This window comes from Myxocyprinus asiaticus, chromosome 12 (assembly GCF_019703515.2).
Source record: "Myxocyprinus asiaticus isolate MX2 ecotype Aquarium Trade chromosome 12, UBuf_Myxa_2, whole genome shotgun sequence".
In the NCBI taxonomy this organism is placed as follows: domain Eukaryota; kingdom Metazoa; phylum Chordata; class Actinopteri; order Cypriniformes; family Catostomidae; genus Myxocyprinus; species Myxocyprinus asiaticus.
In genome coordinates, this window is record NC_059355.1 from 28322224 (window position 1) to 28341349 (window position 19126).

At 36.3% G+C, this 19126-nt stretch overlaps 1 protein-coding gene across 4 annotated transcripts in view; it reads left to right on the forward strand.

Moving 5' to 3' along the window:
- Nucleotides 1-19126, forward strand: part of LOC127449392 (tyrosine-protein kinase JAK1) — a 50136-nt gene that overhangs the window by 2481 nt on the left and 28529 nt on the right. For 3 of the 4 annotated variants that reach the window (XM_051712779.1, XM_051712780.1, XM_051712781.1), the window contains 3 exons: nucleotides 12985-13190; nucleotides 16278-16401; nucleotides 18598-18751. In XM_051712779.1, the coding sequence (XP_051568739.1) occupies nucleotides 12985-13190; nucleotides 16278-16401; nucleotides 18598-18751 (484 nt within the window). Of the gene's footprint in view, nucleotides 1-2049; nucleotides 2293-12984; nucleotides 13191-16277; nucleotides 16402-18597; nucleotides 18752-19126 lie in introns of those variants that run through there. The other variant, XM_051712782.1, reaches the window with a different exon arrangement.

A 19126-nucleotide genomic window follows, 5' to 3' on the forward strand; every position in this document is an offset into this window, starting at 1 on the left:
ATACCTCTTGGTCTTAAAGACCTTCCTAGTATAAATGTAGTCTGAGAGGGCTTTATTGATCTCTGTTTTACAACACAGAGCCTATATACTGTAGAACAGTGGCACATACATTGATAGAGTTAAGATTAAGTTTAGGATTATAGAGTTAAGATTAAGTTTAGGATTATAGAGTTAAGATTAAGTTTAGAATTATAGTGTTAAGATTAAGATTAGGATTATATACACAAATCAATATGTGGTAACAGATCAGAACAGTTATATTTGTGAATCAACCTCACAAAAACAGTCTCAAAATGTAGGCACATTCATGTACATGTCTGAAGCTGAGTATTAACTTTACAGCACTAATGCAGTCGGTTCTGCATTTATGTGTGGATTACTGCTTGTTCGTCAGTGTAATAATGGCTGGTGGTTAGTGACAGGTCTGTTGTGCAATTCCACCCCCCTCCATCTGAAATAATTTGAATACTTATGAAACATATATCAGATGTAGGCTGCTTTAGAATGAAAAATGTTAAATATTTAACAAGAAAAATAATTCAATAAATCAATTTACTGCCTTTGCCTGATTAATTTGTAATCATTTAATCCATAAAAAGTAACTGTAATCTGATGAGCATTTTAAAATGTAATTAATACAATTAATTTGAGTAATCTGATTACATAATCAAAATTACATGTAATCCATTACTGCCCAGCATTGCAAAGTAATTTGTGCAAGATGATTAATAAAGACTTTTTAAAAAATAAGATAACAACTGTATAATGTTGAGTATTTGCTGCTAAATCCAAATATACCAACTTCTTAACTTAAATATTATATTTATTAAGCAAAAAATTTTTTTTAAGAATATAGCCTATATATGGATATGTGAAACAACATCTTACACATTGTGCAGTTAAACTGTTCTACAGACAATATGACTGCAGTATTGTCTACGTTTTACTTTTATTGGCAGTTATAATAATTGTTAGTTTGCTGTATGAACCAGTTACTAATGTTATTACAAGTCTTTGTAAATGGGCTTTAAACTTTGCAGTCACTGCTGTCGTATGACATCCATTTGATTGGAAATAGCTTATCTCATATATATATATATTTACTGTGCAAAAGTTTTAGGCACTTAAGATGTTTCACAAAACATTTGTCTTAAGATGGTTATTTATATCTTCAGCTTTAGTGTGTCAATAGGAAAAATACATTTTAGACTCCCAAACATTACTTTTGAAAATAGAAAAGATTGGAATAGAAGAACAGGGAGCTCTGCAAGAGATGGCATTGCCCCCACAGTGCCCCCCACTGAACATCGTGTCAGTCTGAGATTACATAAAGAGACAGAAGCAATTGAGACAGCCTAAACAGATAGAAGAACTGTGGTGAATTCTCCAAGAACTTGGAACATCCTATCTGCCAACAACCAAGAAGTACTGTGTCCAGGTGTACCAAGGAGAATTGGGGCTGTTTTAAATGCAAATGTGGTCACACCGAATATTGATTTAACTTTTTTTTTTTTTAAATTTTTTTATGTTTACTGGACTTTGTATGATGTTAATTGATAAATGAAAACTATTTATGGCATTATTTTTGAAGACAACCTCACTATGCAACATTTTTCACAAGTGCCTAAAACATTTGCACAGTACAGTGTGTATGTATGTATGTGTGTGTGTATGTATGTATGTATGTATGTATATATATATATATATATAATTTTTTTTCTTTCGCTGCAATATTCAAGAAAAGTTGGTGCTTAAATATCTTATGTGCTCTATTATGCTTCAAGCAGTTTCAAAACATTTGAACCATTAGTGAAAAATGCTGGCTATATATAATTGTCATTAATATTTAGGGCTAATATCACTCTAATTTCTCTAATATGCTAATAAAACTCTAATTTCATTTTATGTATAGTAAATAGTGCTAATGTTGCCATAATAACAAAGGACATCTTGCCTACTCTCCGCCTATGGGTTACTGCTATTGGTACCTCATTTGATTGACAGGCAGATGAGCCAATAGGCGACGTGTGACGGAGCTCGTCGTAACCCTATTTTCGGGAATGTGGTCGACGCTTGACAGGAAAGGTTAGTCGATCATGAAGTCTTAGCTACGTTTTGTTCCACAGCGAGGTGAAGTTTGTTTTTAAATTTTATCACGTTGGATAATTTTTATAACATCTGAGACCTTTTTGGAGTTAAATAAAGGACGTTTTAAGTCAACAAAGAACCAAGAGGAAGTATTGAAACATCTGTAATGATCGAAATAAAACGGAAGTAGCTTTGCCTGGCGAGGTAAGGACGAGGGCCTCTTTACATTCTCACTTCTTGAGGTCTGAGTCTTACATGTGTATCAGTTCTCTTCATTTGCTATGCTAGTAAGCAATCCGGTTGTGAGACGCTGTATAATATTTTTTTTAAATTACTTTTTTATGTGTGTTTGCTGGCATATTTGGTCGATCAAAGCGTTCAAACAGTAACTCATCTACGTCTATGATGCAGAATCAGTCACCATTAAGCTTTAAATGTCTGTTTTAAAGCCATATGGGTTTAAAACCGTTAATTGTTATCTCTTTCTGTCTGATCATGCATGTTAATATAAGCTGCATGTTTGTGAACAACTGTAAAATTCAGAAAAGTTACTTTTAGAAAAAGTATACTTAGAAAAGTATATTAGGTGCTTGTGATGTGTATAGAAAACGCTATGGTTTTGTTTTTGTATTGTTGCTAAATATTGGCATTGTCTTTATATTTAATGCCTTTGTCGTGGTGTGACTGTACAGTTAAATGGTTAAACTTTTTGCTGCTCTGACTGCATTTTTGTTAATACGTATTTGACTACCTGTCCCACACGCAGATAATCGCTTGAAAATTAATAAATGCTTGCTGTGCATTTTTTTTTTTATTTCTTTTTTTTAGTTTTTTTAGTTTTTTTTTTTTTTAGAATTGTTTAGAAACGCTTAATGATCAACCAGAAGAGTTTGTGATTGGGAGTGTGTTTAAATATAACGTTTATTTGAGATGTGCAGATAACTATGGAGTCTGACGGGGGCGACAGCACCAATTAAACCTATTCAATCAGATCACATTCTGTTTGATTGATTTTAAAACTGATCAATACACTCATGTAACGGAGAAGGACACTTAGAAATACTCAAACATTTTTTTTTTTTATATAAAATCTGTCACAACGCTAAACGCTCGTCGAAATATGTAAAGAAAGAACTATGATGAGAAATATGTAAAAGTATCTGTCGTCTCGTAAATGGAACAACTAAAATCATTTCCAGTAACAAGCTGAGAGGGATCCGTCAGAACCACAGCAATTCTACGCTGTACCACACGAGTACTTTTTGATTATGTCATCCAAATACCGCACAATGCCACTGCTAACTTGATGGAACACAAAAGTGAGACATTTAATTCTCATTGAAGCCGTTTTGATGGGGAATCCCTTAAAAATTACAGTTCGGACCACTTAAAATTAGTGCAGTTCGATAAATGTTCTGCCGATTTTATGACATTTTATACTGAGAAATTGCTTAAACAAGATCAAAAGTTGGATATTCAGTTCCCATACAGGCTGTTTTAATGTGTTATCCCATTTTAAAGCAGTGACCATTCTTGACCGTATTAAGCTCTCATCCTGATGTTAGTTTATAGTCTAGAGCAGGGGTAGGCAACCTTTTTATTTTCCTGGTCAATGGCTGTGCCGACTTCTTACAGAGCATCTAAAGTGCTTTAATAAAAGAAAACGTCCTTTTAGACAAAATGAGTTAACACAGTCACAAATTTGCTTATTTGATTACTGACCAAGACAGTGTGTAATCTTAAATATTATATTATGTCATTGTAATCATGTAATCACTAGCACGCAAGCAACAGCGAGAGAGAAGCAGGCTGTTTTATTTATATGTCGTTTTTCGCACCTGCATTCCAATTTACATCTTGACGTAATCCTTCGTTATCACGCAGCGTGTTTTCATCAGCTGAATGGGAGGCTAAACAGTATTAAAGTGTGATGAGACTCGCGCTGCGCGTGCACGCCATTCACGCGTCACAGGCCGATCAACTGCTTTGCCCTTTTTCGGTGAATCGCACCTGCAAAATCCTGAAACTTTATTTACAGGTTTAATTTATATTTTGAATAGACTCGATGTGGGTTTATTTTATCTTTTAATGTAATTTTGAATGTGACCATGGTTTAAGGACGGTGTACCAGTATGCGGGGTTGGAAATCTCATGGATTAATAGTGGTGTTTTCCTTATTACATGACGTGTTGTTCTGAAAGCAAAAAGAAACAAATGAAACAAGGAATGTAGTCGGGAGTGTTTACTCGCGCGATTAACCGAAAGTGAAGCGCTGCCGGCTCGTGATGCACGAATGACTTGCAAGCGCTGCACGAGTCTGTTGGGTATACTGCAGTCTTGTCACATTCTAACTTTTTGTTTATCCTCCCATTCAGCTCATGAAAACACGCTGCGTGATCATGAGGATTACATAAAGATGCAGATTGGAATGCAGGTGCGGAATTTATATAAATAAAATAGTCTGTTTCTCTCTGGCGTTGCTAGCGTGCCATAGGGCTTAGCTGGTCCCTATAACAATACTGCCAAATCACACACACATCTATTATAAGGTGGGTTTAGTCATATTATTTACCTATTGGCACCTAGAAATTTAGAGACTCACTGGGTTTATTGTGTGGCCATCACTGAACATTGTGAGTGGAATTTCCCTTTAAAATAGTTCATGTGTGGTACTCTGAGATGCTTCATGTTACAATGAAATAATGAGACCCTTAAGACAATAAAACTTGTGGCAGTGTCTATTTAAGGGTTTGTGTGGTATGTGCTTCTATACACCGATCAGCCACAACATTAAAACCACCTGCCTAATATTGTGTAGGTCCCCCTTGTGTCGCCAAAACAGCGCCAACCCGCATCTCAGAATAACATTCTGAGATTATATTCTTCTCACCACAATTGTACAGAGCTGTTATCTGAGTTACCGTAGACTTGTTCAGTTCGAACTAGGGCTGGGCGATATGTCTTAAATTATATCTCTATTATATATACCTGTTGACGATACTCAATATATATCTCTATAATTATGTATTTGCTCTAAAATGGCTCAAAAGATGTTTTTTTTTAATCAGAGGAAACATCATTTCATCCAAACAGCCATTGTAGCCAAGCAGATTCAATATTTTAAAGACATTATATAAAAATCTGTTTAAAAATAATTAGTTTTTCATTAAATAAACAAGGGAGAATTAAATTCAATTTTCACTGTTATGCACTTTATATTTATATTTCATTTAAAATAATACATAGTAGCTTAATAAAAAGCATTATTTAAAATTTTAATTATTGAAACTATCCTTCAAATGTTTTTACCAATACATTTTTGTGAATGAACAAGGAGTGCAAAGCTACTTTACTGACTTATTTTTGAAACCCCAGCTGAACATTGCATAATACTAAATTATTGCTGTGGGACACATCAGGTTGATTATTATAATATAATGCTGAATTATCATTATTATTCTGATTATTAGATTTGCATTATACAAAAGTAATATATTTCCATCCTGTTTACTTCACCTCCACCTGGGGTTTTTATTTTGACACTGAAAAGGCTATGTGTATTTGACAGTTCACAATGTTCCGCATTTCCTGAAATGCTGTAATCTCCTCTTCTCTTATACGATGCCACTTTTGTAGATTTGTATAATAACTTGTAGCAGTTACTAATGTTTGGAATTGCGTGAATGCTTGAACCTGCATTACATTGATTTCACAATGCACGTGAACTGATCTGAGAGCGCCGACATGTGCGTGCACACAGATCAGTGCATCACTGTTTGTTCTGAATCACACACAGACCATGTTTATCTGTCTTTAAACCACAGCCTTTTGTAGATTAATAATCACATATGACCAACTCACCATTTTGATGTTATTTTGATTAATTGTGCAGCCCTGAAGGATCGTTAAATTAGTCTGCTGATGTGCTCTTTATAAAATTAAAGCACATTAAAACCATTGCGATATTCACGAAAGCGAAGTTATCTCGATTGTATCGTTAATATTCAATATATCTCTCAGCCCTAGTTCAAAACCAGTCTGGCCATTCTCTGTTGACCTCTCTCATTAACAAGGCATTTCTTTCCACAGAACTGCCGCTCACTGGATGTTTTTTGTTTTTGGTACCATTCGAAGTAAAAAGTAAAGAGACTGTTGTGTGTGAAAATCCCAGGAGATCAGCAGTTACAGAAATACTCAAACCAGCCCATCTGACACCAACAATCATGCCACGCTCCAAATCACTGAGATCACATTTTTTTCCCCATTCTGATGGTTGATGTGAACATTAACTGAAGCTCCTGACCCGTATCTGAATGATTTTATGTGCTGCACTGCTGCCACACGATTGGCTGATTAGATAATCGCATGGATGATTGTTGGTGCCAGACAGGCTGGTTTGAGTATTTCTGTAACTGCTGATCTCTGGGATTTTCACACACAACAGTCTCTTTACTTTTTACTCCGAATGGTGCCAAAAACAAAAAAAAACATCCAGTGAGCGGCAGTCCTGTGGACGGAAATGCCTTGTTGATGAGAGAGTTCAACAGAGAATGGCCAGACTGGTTTGAACTGACAAAGTCTACGGTAACTCAGATAACCGCTCTGTATAATTGTGGTGAGAAGAATATCATCTCAGAATGCTATTCTGAGATGCGGATTGGCGCTGTTTTGGCGGCACGAGGGGGACCTACACAATATTTGGCAGGTGGTTTCAATGTTGTGGCTGATCAGTGTAACTGACATAAAGCACAAAACATGACATAACAGAACAAGATAAATATGAATAGTATTAATAAGCAAATATTGAAGCAAGTTCTAGAATTATCTTTTTTTGTGAGATTTAAAATGAATATATTTAAATAACATGGAATGGATCAACTGATGTTCAGTTTAGTAGTAATGATTAGGTCTACTTGAATTATATCAGAATTAACATTTTGTTTAACAGTTTTGGAAATTATAGAAGTCTTTCATTAAATACTAGGTATTGGATGAAATATTTTGGAACATTAAGAAAAGGTTAACCGTTTATAACTCGGATGTAGGGGAGAGATTTGCTCATTTGTGCTCGGTGTTTGCCTCTTAGTGTCCGTTTGATGTCATCACAGTATATGATATGCATAATTTAGTCCATAATGCAGGCTTAAAGATAACCAAACATATTTGGCACAAAAGCAGTGCCTAGTGAAAGTGATATGTGTCATTCCTTACATGCATTGTCGATATTACAGAATCAGGTAGTTATATGAAAACATAAAGATTAAGATAATGACATATAATCAGTTGTCATTGTTATTTCAATATCATTCTTTTGAAAAAGGGTAATTTTGTAGGTTTTGCTTTTGATAAGCTTTCTCTTGCTCTTAGTCTGAATTGGGTCAAGCTTAGTTCATCTAACATATTATTGACTGTTCCTGCATAAAAATCTGTCAAGATCCTTAAATGCTTAAAGACATCACTAACTAAACTAAATTGTTTAACTGCGAAAGCATAAATAACTCATATGATATAAATAATACAAAAACTTTTATATTCACATTCTATTATACATGACAGCAAAAACCCCAATGATAGGCTACATGATACAGTATATATGATATATGCCATCTATGAAAACTTATCTGTAAACTTACCTCGATTTTAGATTGTATAAATACTTTTCACTAGTTTTCACTTTTGTACAAATAACTTGCAAGCTGGATAAAATAGTTACAGCAAGATACCGCATCTACTTGAGCATCACTCGAGAGGTCTTCCTGCAGAATAGTTGCAGGGTCTAAAGCGGTGGAGAAGCAACCATGGCTTTATCAGTGAGCAGCAAGTCAACACCTCAGGAAGTGAAGCTGCCGACAAGTAAACAGAAGAATAACACTGCGAGTTGTAAAAAAAACAGTTGTAGAATCATATCTACAGTGTGCAGGAGAATATCAAACTTTCCCTTAAACTTTATCCCCTCAAAATACCTTAAACAAGTTCCAAAGAATATTTAGCATTGTTCTAGATATGAGAAAATAAGCTAACTTGACTCACGAGATTTTGAAAAGGAGAGCTTCTCAATAGGAATAGTTCACCCAAAACTGAACATTCTGTCATCATTTACTCACTGTCATGACTTTCTTATGTGGAACACACATGGTGATGTTTTAATGAATATTGTGGTCCATCTTTTCAATGCAATGGCAGTGGATAGTGCCTTATTTTAAAGCTTGAAAATAAGTAAAAAAAAGTTATTCATTTGGCTCGTGCATAATAACTCCAAGTCTTCTAAAGGCATACAATAAGCTTTGGTGAAAGGGTTGACATCCTTTGCACATTTGTGAGTGCATACGAGAAGTACACAGTGGCTCGCATGTTCATGTGAGAACTTAAATTGTTTTTAGTGCAAAACAATGCAAAGTCCAAGTCCCTATGATTTGCCTGATGTGGAATACACAGACCGAATCACAGAATCCAGTCATAAAAATGGAGGATCTGCAAGCACTTCATTTGATTAAATAATGCTATGGATGTTAAAAGGTAATTGTTCTGTTTTTGATTGATTTAAGTACCATGAATTTATTTGATTATTTTTTTATATAAAATTTAATTGAACTTTAAAACATGGAATTCAGAAAAAATCAAACAGAAAATTGAATTTTTATTATGGCCCTAAAATAGACTTAAATTATGGATTGTTTCTCACCAAAACCTATTGTATGCCTTCAGAAGACTTGCAATATGATGCACGAGTCACTTTTGCAATAACAATTTTTTTAAGCTTTAAAGTGAGGCACTATCCACTGCCGTTGAATAGGAAAGACATTCTTTTCTATTCATAAAACATCTTTTGTGTTTGGCATCAGAAAGAATGTCATATGTGTTCGGAACAACATGAGGGTGAGTAAATTAATTATTACAGAATTTGTATTTTTGGTTGAACTAGTCCTTTAACTACATGTATAAAGTATACTTTATACTTTGGTCAGACCGAAATAGTTGAATGCGCACAGGATGCATGACACAAATTTCGTCATCAGCAGAATGCTCAAGCACTGAACGCATGTGTCCCGATTTTTCTAGCCGTGTGTACTCTGAATGCACAGAATACGTATGCGCTGGGAATTATTTGCACTAATAAGTTGGTCCACAAGGTGGCAACAATCACAATGGAGCCTTTGGTGTCACTAGACTATGTAATCACCACTACACCTTAGGAGACATTTACGTTTATGCATTTGGCAGATGCTTTTTGTCCAAAGCGACTTAGTGTACTTATTACAGGGACAGTCCCCCCAGAGCAACCTGGAGTTAAATGCCTTGCTCAAGGACACAATGGTGGTGGCTGTGGGGATTGAACCAGTAACCTTCTGATTACCAGTTATGTGCTTTAGCCCACTACACCACCACCACCTTCACAGGAGACGATGATAGAAACAACATAAGTGGATGTGCACATCACTGTGTGTGTGTGTGTGTGTGTGTGTGTGTGTGAGGAAATTAGGAAATAGTCACAAAGCAGTTGTTGAGACTCAAGGAATCCTAATGATGTTCACGATTTCATTTGTTAGCGTTTTTTCCCTTTTTAGGATCTTCCCACTTAGAGGTTAATATTTTCCCAGCAGAGAGATGGTCATCAATCACTGATACTGCCTGACTGGTATTTATTAGAGCTTTGGGAACCATGCGTTGACTATTGTAGTGGGAGTTGTGATCTCATTATACCAATATTTTACACAGGAAAATTAAGAGGCTTCTCAGTGGTTTGTCAGGCTAAAGGCACTTTAAAGACAAATGTGGTCATTAACTGGTCCCAATTAGATTTTTATGTAATTATCTTAGTACATTTTTGTATTCATTGATCTCAGGAAAGTCCTTTCACATGCCAGCAGGGATCTTAGTCTGTCAACATCTCACACAAGGGTTACGTGAAAAGCGTGAAGGGAGATTCACTGAGTAAAAATCATCTGATTCAGATGCGAGAAGCATTTGTTCTATCCTCCCTCTTGTTCTCCCTAGGACAAACGGTTGAGTTAATTGCTTCATGTAAGGGCACCTGTTGAGGGGACATCAAGTATATGTTACTTCCGTTGATTCCAAGTGATTCCATTGTTCAAGGAATGGAGGCTTCAGTTAGGATCAGAGTTGACTGTAGAGTTGTAATCAGAATATTCAAATCAGACACAATTAAAACCTCCTGCCTGTGAATATTACGTAGGTCCCCCTCATGCTGCGAATAGCATTCTGAGATGATATTCTTCTCACCACAATTGTACAGAACGGTTATCTGAGTTACCATAGACTTTGTCAGTTTGAACCTGTCTGGCCATTCTCTATCGAAATCTCTCATCAACAAGGCATTTCCGTCCACAGATTTGGCCAATTTGGTTGCTTAGGAGACCTGGCTGGGATCACTCAGCACGCCCTGGATTTGAACTTGCGACTCCAGGGGTTGTAATCAGTGTCAATACTCACTGAGCAATCCAGGCCCCATGATGAATTGATTTTTAACCATAACTTATAAACCTTTAAAGACAGAACTACCATGAGCTCCAAGGTTGTTCATCAATGGTAGATGCCTCTGTTGAAGTCATTAGTCCACATTATTTCAACTTCATTGTTTAAAAATCGTGTTTAATAGCAGAATGCCAACAACATGTTCCAGGAGAGAATGATCTGCCAATCAGAAAAGTGCAGCCAATGAAGCCCGCCATACAAGCCTAGCAGTGACCACCCACTCCAATGATGCAATCGAGTTGTTCTCCCTTCACCCTTAATCTACATTTCTGTTCGTATATATCAGAATATTTTTCAACAAATGTAAAATAAATTGTTTCTCAACTTAACCTAAAATCAGTAGTTTTATGTAACTGCTTTTCATTCACCTAGTGAAAGACGTTAAGTACACAAAGTCTTTGAACCTTTGTCTTTTTGTCCTTTTTTTCCTCCTTCAAATCAATGTTTGTAATGTTGTAATACAACTCAGAGCTGGTTGGTTTGGTTCATAGCTTAGAACTCTTTTATGAAGGATTTCATAAAAAGCCTATGGAAAATATACATCCAGATCTAGATGGTTGAAAAAGTGGGCAAGCTCTGTCAAGCTCTATTGAAAGCTTGTGAATCAGAATCAAATCAAATCGGGAAATTGTATTGATACCCAGCCCTAAAAAAGGAGTAGGGCTGGGCGATATGTAAAAAAAGATATTGCAGTATCCGATTACATCGTCAACCCACCTGCTGAGGGTTGGTGAATATTTTTGCTTTATAGATTTTGCTTTAAAAATAATTTATTGAAACATGAAAAAATTAAACTAAATTCAAAATGCACTTTAAATGAAATGAAAAAAAAAAAAGCAATTAAAATAACGAAGTGATCAAAAAATCTTATATAACCACCTCCCCAAATCCAAACATTTGTCGTCTCCAATGGCCCCATTTGTCGTTGACGGATACTTGCATGATGGCAACAGGTGGAAAATTATGAATAGCTTACAAATTAAGATCTAAAGACAATTATAAATTTAAAGATAATAATAATCATAATAAATAAACCTAATAAATTCCCTTGTGTTCCGAAAATAATGCTGCCAAATGTGTTCTTATTGAATTTGTGTTTGAATTGTGTTTTGGTAATGCAGTTAATGCCTAAAAAAAATAAAATAGAACTTAATTTTAGGTTCAAGGTGAACATGTCTTGTGATTAAATCATAAAATAATATTTTCATCTTTGTTTCTTTAATACAAAGATATATATATTTATGAACCTGCAGAGTTGCGTTCACAATGTATGTTAAACGTGAACTGTTACGTTGAAATAAAGGGAACTAAACTCACAGCACTTCCTGAGATGATTGGAGATCATTTGCAGCATTCTCGTAGATTACATTATTCTTGCAAACAGTTTTTAAAGGAATGAAACAGAGAAAAAAAGAGTGATAACTCTTTACATGCGCCTGTTCCACGAGACAGGCTCATGCTGTACGCCTCTGAACAAACAGCGAATCAGACACGGACATTGACAGCTTCTCTTTTGTCTGTTCTTAAAAATATAATGAAGTGTGTTTCTTCAAGAGCGTGTCTTTGTGTCTAACAGCATTTCTTGACATGTCACTCTGAGACTTCTTACAGGTCGCCTGCCTGTTGCAGGTAGATGAAATTACCCTTGCATTAAATTCCTGCATTTGGACGAGGAGCATGCGAACTGGAGTCTGCCTCGTCGCATTTGGCGGGTGGTAGTTTCACACCCAGGACAGCTGATTAATATATTTGGTGACTTCCCAGATCCATGGTTTTGCCATTAAAGTGCAACGCTCATGCTTGAAGTGAGATGCAATGGCCAAAGATTGACTGATCCATCTGACTGATGTCTGTGTAGACTGAAAAAACAAACAAACGGAAGTTACTCAATCTCCACCCTGTCTACTTGAGTACTCGATTCATTTATCTGTTGAGTACTCCAGTGACCAAAATTCATATTTTTTATTCATATGCTTTTTTCTTCTTTTCAATGGTGACTGCTGAATTTGGGAGGCTACATTATCAACAAGAGGTATTGCCCACCTTTGAAGGGGTTAAGACTCTGAAACAATATGCATCCTTGAATTATTCATATATCACACTTTCACCTGTAGTTAAAACTGTTATTTTAGCCTTGCATAGTAGCTAATTATTTAGTAGATGTGTGCCTAACCATCAAGGTATTTAAGCATCTACTTGTTTAGAGAGTCATTTGACTGATCTCTGCTCTCAATATCTCAATATTATATTTTAACCGTTTAATGGTTCCTTCAGATATGATGTTGTTATAAATGTAACTTCTTGGGATGGGAGGTTATTTCAGATGTGGTCAATAGTTTGTTATCCCTGTTGGGACCCACAGCTCACCAGTATAGCTTTCTGTTCTCTCTGTTTGTCCTGCAGTGTCTTGATGCCAGAACTAGCAGTCATGGAGCTGAGCAGGCAACTGTGTGTGAAGATGAAGAAGCAGAGGAAGGCAGAGATGTCTGTCCCGGCTGTCATGAAAGGACTGGAGATCCACTTCTACCTGCCTGACACACACCAGCTCGAGTACTTCAAAGACTGCCACACTGCGGAGGACCTGTGCGTGGAGGCTGCCAAGAGATGCCGTAAGTGTTTGGACGGTTGCCCAAACACGTGTTTTATGCACTTAAGTATACCACTCAAATGCATCTTTCAGGACATACCGTATGAATATGATGCTTCGTTTTCTTCACAGTGATGCATCATTTCATCCTATACATCACTGGTCTGACTGAGGTTGTATCATGGTATTACTAAAACAGGGTTGTAATGATACCAAAATATCAATTTGAAATGTCAATAGGCCTGTCACAATTATTAAATAATCTTCTGATCGCAGTTATTTAATCTAACCGTGGTTATTGTGCACTTCAAATTCCAATCACATTTGCCCAAATAAGGGAATTTTAATCGAATATATAAATGCTATCAACGGCACATTTGTGTGTCATTCAGTTGAGCTCTGAGCATCACTGAGCTGCACCGCGGATGTCAACAAGACCAGCTCCTGTCTGGAAAAGAGTGTGAAGCACTTCTCAAACACTGATGTGTGCGCCATCATCAGAGGCTCATGTCAAACTCCCTCGAAAATATAAACAAACAAATATAAACTTTGATAGTGAACATAAAGCGCTCTGATTTCACTTTAATTTAACGATCATGTAATGGCAAATGTTCCTGGGTGTGCTTTGATAAAATTACGACAATTGTGAAATCTCTAAAAGAGACAATCGTCATAGCCCTAAAACAGTCATAACTGCAATGACTTGTTTGATAATTAATCGTCAGCAAAATTTCATAATCGTGACAGCTCTAAATGTCGACAACCAATACCAGTGAAATTTCACGATTCTTGATGTCAATTTCGGTACCACAGCAAAAACTAATATGCTATTGAACATGCTTCTTTAAGTTATTAATGCAAATAGTAACATTAAAATGAAAACTGCTTGTTGCCTTCAAGGACTTTTCAGTAAATTAAACTTTTGTTTCAAGTTCGAGTTATAATTGAGGTGAACAGTAATAACAAACAAGAACGAAGTATGAAGTAAACTAAGAACATAATATAGAATAATTTTATATTAGCATAACTAAAGTTTCCTAACCAGACATGTTATGATAATATTCCAGCATCATGCAGTTTTTCTCTCTACATGAAGCGTGAAACTGCTGTGCGATGCAGCATGATCACAGCCAATAAGAACATATTTGATTTTACGTAATTTTCTATTTTGGCGAGTCTGCCGGGCACAACACTGCAGAAATAGAAACCAATCGATCAACAAAATTTCCTGTCACTTGTCTCAGGCACAGCTGGTTAGCACAAATTGCTACCAAATCTGTGTATAGCCTAGTTCTGTGTAGAGCCCAAAAATATTTTTTGATATATATATTTTAGTATCGACTTGGTAACGAAGTGTCGGTACTTTTGACATCTCTAAACAAAAATATAAAAAGTACAAGTTTTGGTGAGTGATAACTCAGAGGGGTTTTCCTATAGTTTCTCTTTAAGCTGAGAGTACAGTTTAACCATTTCTTACAAAATAAGTGCACTTTTGCGGTTGTATTTTTGGTCTTTTTCATTTTCATCAATAACAAGCATGTATAGGAAGGGAAATGGACTTAAAAAGAAAAATCTAGGTTCATACGGTTCAACACAGAGATATAAAGGGGCATTCTTCACACATTAAGTTTCAGATTTAGATTGTGTGATTGAGGAATGGGGGATTTGTACCATCAGCATTTCACAGAATACAAAAGAGGAACTTAAAGGGTTTTTACTGTTGGTATTATCATGTGACACGGGTGAATTATGGGAAGGCATTGACCTGAGGATGAGGAGCACTACAGCTGACCAATAACTCCCTGTTTGTCTCCTCCCAAGTCCACAGTGCAGCAGTATATCTGTCCGTTTGGCTCTTGATCAATACTCAGCCACAAAATGACTGCTGGGTATAAATGTCCAGAATTTTCTCAAAGTTGTGACCAAGGACAAAAACCGGCTGGACCGTGAGAGAGGAAAGGGAAGTTCATATTAGACAAAAAGGCAGCAGGAGAGGAACTGCAATGGTGTTTGTTTCTTGCAGTCTGCTTTTACACCCTGTAGTTAGCCACTGGTTTTACTTTAAAGGTTCGAAAGTCTTTCGTGCTCAACTTTATTACAGCAAGGGAAATGGAGCTTTCCTAAAAGTTTGAACCTAGTGTAAACACTTTTTTTTTGTTTTGTTTTTTTGTCACTATTTCCCCAGAGTTTACTATGATTCTAAGATCTGACCATTTTCATCAAGGAATATTGCACATCATGTCCAAACAAGTATCAAGTCTTACCAGTGCACCTACATCTTTAGGCTATTATTTAAAAACCCAAAAATCAATTAAATAAAAATTGAAGAAAAACCTTAATGTGTACTATCATTAAAATGTAATAACCTGCCCCTTCTCTGAAACAACTTTTCCTGTTTGAATGATATCAAGGCAGTGCTAGCTATTTTTTTTTTTTTAATGTTAACCAATAGCCTAATAGCTATTTTTGCATTGTTTTAGGCTACTGTTATAGGCAATGCAGTTTCTAAAATCTTGCTTTGCTTCTTTTTTTTTTTTTTTACCTTAATAGTATATATAGCAATAAGAGCAAATAACTGATAATTAGCAAATAAATAAAAACAGCGTTACCATTGGGATACGTGGAGATACTTTTTATAGTGAACTGTGTCTTGGTCAGGCCTCTTTAAAAGTATGTGCCGACTCCATTCTGGCATGGCACGGTCACTTCTCACAGTTCAGTCAGTTCCAGATGGCTAAAATAAAGGCCCTACATTTTTCTTCCTCATTGAATATTCTGTTTCACTCTGAAATATGTCACATTATGAAAGTAAAATGGGTTATGAATGACGTTTCATGTTGACTTTAAGATGACTGAAATTATTTGTACCTGCTCCTGTACTTGCTGTTCTGTTTTTCCATTCTGTATATCAGTGTTTAACCTTCGACCCATTCTTGTGTCATGTTCCCGTAAAAGCTTGTTAAATACCCTTGTAAAGTGAAATTTACTCAGTAACCATTTAGCTGTAAGCACTTCCTCTCAGACATCATGGAGACATACTGAAACACTGATGGGACATTTTGCTCTTGAGAACTGTAAGACTCTAATCAGGCTCTAATTACTTCTCCAGACATCTCACCTCTGTGCCACAACCTGTTTGCTCTATATGAGGAGAGCCAGGATGTCTGGTATGCTCCCAATCATGTGTTCAAGATCACAGAGGAGACCAGCATCAAACTTCACTACCGAATGAGGTGAGAGACCGCAAGAAGATTGCTGCTGTAAAACTCCCAAAGTTTCTAAGCATTTACATATAGCATTTTTTTTGGAGTGGGGGGAAATCTCACTAAGAAAGGTCTGGGTCATATTTCACCCCAAAATCAAAAAAATAAAATAATTAAAAACTGAACCTTACATTTGAAAAGAAAATGTTTTGTGGACCATTAAGGACATTTTCCCTCTAAAGTCCCATTACTGTAATGCAAAAAAAATATGTAATTATATATGTAAATTAGAGCTTTAAAAATTAACGTGATTAATTTAAAAGGTGAATTACAATTGAATCACAATTAACGCATTTACCGATTTGACATCAGATTCTGACATTTTATTCAGCTCCATGTTATTTCTAAACACTTGGAGTAGGGTGGAATCTCTCTGCCCGGGGTCATTACACTGACGCACACACCACAACGTGCGCACGCACACACAAAACAGCGATTCCGTGTCAGTGATCAAGTGATGGTGAAAGGACCTCTTAATGCTTTTTGTTGTACAAAACAAGCCTAGATGGGACTTGTGACAGAAAGCAAGTACTGTACAGCCTCTGTAAGTACTTTGTAGTGCAATTTAATTACCACAGAAGCACGTCAAGTCTTAACCATCACCAAATGCAGAATGTGACGTTGCCAGCAAGCACTTTTCATGTGGTTCACGCCCTGACAAGAATCATGAATGCGGCTTCACGACTGTAGCAAAGCAGATAGCCACAGTCTGCCGACCTATTATTATTGTGGAGGATTCGAGTTTGAGAGATTTAATGCACACTGCAATGAATAAGCAACCTATGGGGGCAAATGACGGGCACGTCCGTTGACGCGGCTTGATGCTGTCTACACTGCATGTGTGGGCACGAATGTTCTAAACCGTTTAATTTGTGTAGTATCGCCAGCATGTGCAGCGCAAAATGGATTACAACACCCATTTATTGTCAGCGTAACAGACTCGCCTCAGCGGATCTTCCAGTGTAGACGGCATCATTGAATATAATGGGGTTCTATTGTTTTGACGTGATGCGCTGCTCACGTCCGATGTAGACAGGATGTGAGACTTTGGGAAACATTATTTGATTTGGTGCTATTTTAGTGCATTTCTATCTTTATACTGTGGAAGGCTTTGTTTTGAAAATGTTAAAGAATTATTTTTATATTTTCTTTTCTAAGAAGGTAATGCATGCATTTTGACAGGAAATTAAGTCAAATTTGAGCACTTTCAAAAATCTGCGATTAATCGCGATTAACTGTGGAAAAATTATGCAATTAATCATGATTTAAAAATGTTAATCGACTGACAGTACGAATTTTAATATTGTTAAAATCCTCCTGTCTGGACAAGAAAATAAAATTAAGAAAAATATAAATGTAAATTATTATTTTTTTGTATATTTGTAGTGAAATTTACCCCTGGTGAAATTAAATGATTTGATAAAATCATCCTACAAATGGCTTACTTGCTGTATAGTTGACTCTGCATATTAAGCTGGGTTAAGGGAAAGAATTTTAACATCAAAAAAATTCCACACATCAGCTTTAAGACAAAACAAGAACTGTGTTCCTCTTATAAAAAGCAAAATGGATAGAAATCATCTCGCCAGTGTTTCTATCCTCTCTTATTCTGAAAGAAATTTCAACATTAAAAGATTCTTTGCAGATTAAAATGTAGGATCCCCTTAACTTCCCCCTTTCGCCAGTAAAACTAAGATAAGAGTCATTTACTCATTCAAAATCAGCGGTGGGTACAGAGCCGCTGTCTCCCCGTGTACAGCTTACCTGTTTTGCACACAAACAGGTTATGGTCAACCTTTGCACTCCCTCTCTTCCTCTGTGGCATAGAGAACTTTTTTCTCACTCGTACTACTTCCTGTTTACAATGAGCTCTTGCTCGCGTGGCAACAGGGTGGTGTGTTTTGCATGTAACCTGTGCACCGTATGCACCATATGTTAGTGTTATATCAATGTCAGTCTTTGTGATGACCCTGTATTTTATGTTTAAAATGTTTTTGTAGTGTATCTTCTCTTGTCATCATGGTTTTATGAATGCATTCATGATCATGTAAACATGTGGGCATGTTAGCACATGCACACTTGAACATATTTGCCTACTTGTTTTACCTCCTTTCTCTTTGACATACCCATAAATCCTCTAAAACTAATGTTTTCTTGTTTACCCAGGTTTTATTTCACAAACTGGCACGGCACTAGCGAGATAGAGTCTCCAGTTTGGAGACACTCTCTCAGCAAACAAAAAGGGGGTATGATCTCACAGAAGGGCCCTGAGGGAACCCCCCTGTTGGATGCCGCATCTCTTGATTACCTGTTTGCACAGGTGAGTGCAGCAAACACCACCTCATGTTTTAACCCATTAACCCTCAGTCACTTCATGGTTTTGCAAGTCATTGTTAGTATAACATCTTTTAAGTAAACCAAATTTATATAGTCTGTTGTGTGCTCCAAGGGCGTTGTGGCGTGATGGCTATTCAAATAGCCTCCCATGTGGTATACATATAATAAGATCTGTTGTTATTATGTTTGTCGTTCTCTTTGAAGTCTGACATGTATTTGAATGTCTTTGTTGAAGCACTGCTACTTATTCAAACATCCAGGGCATTGCAAACACTATTGTCTGTTAGCTTGTGTGTTAAAATTGCAGCCTATCTTATTAAAATTGTGTGCTTTGCATATGCTGTGTTCTGAAAACATG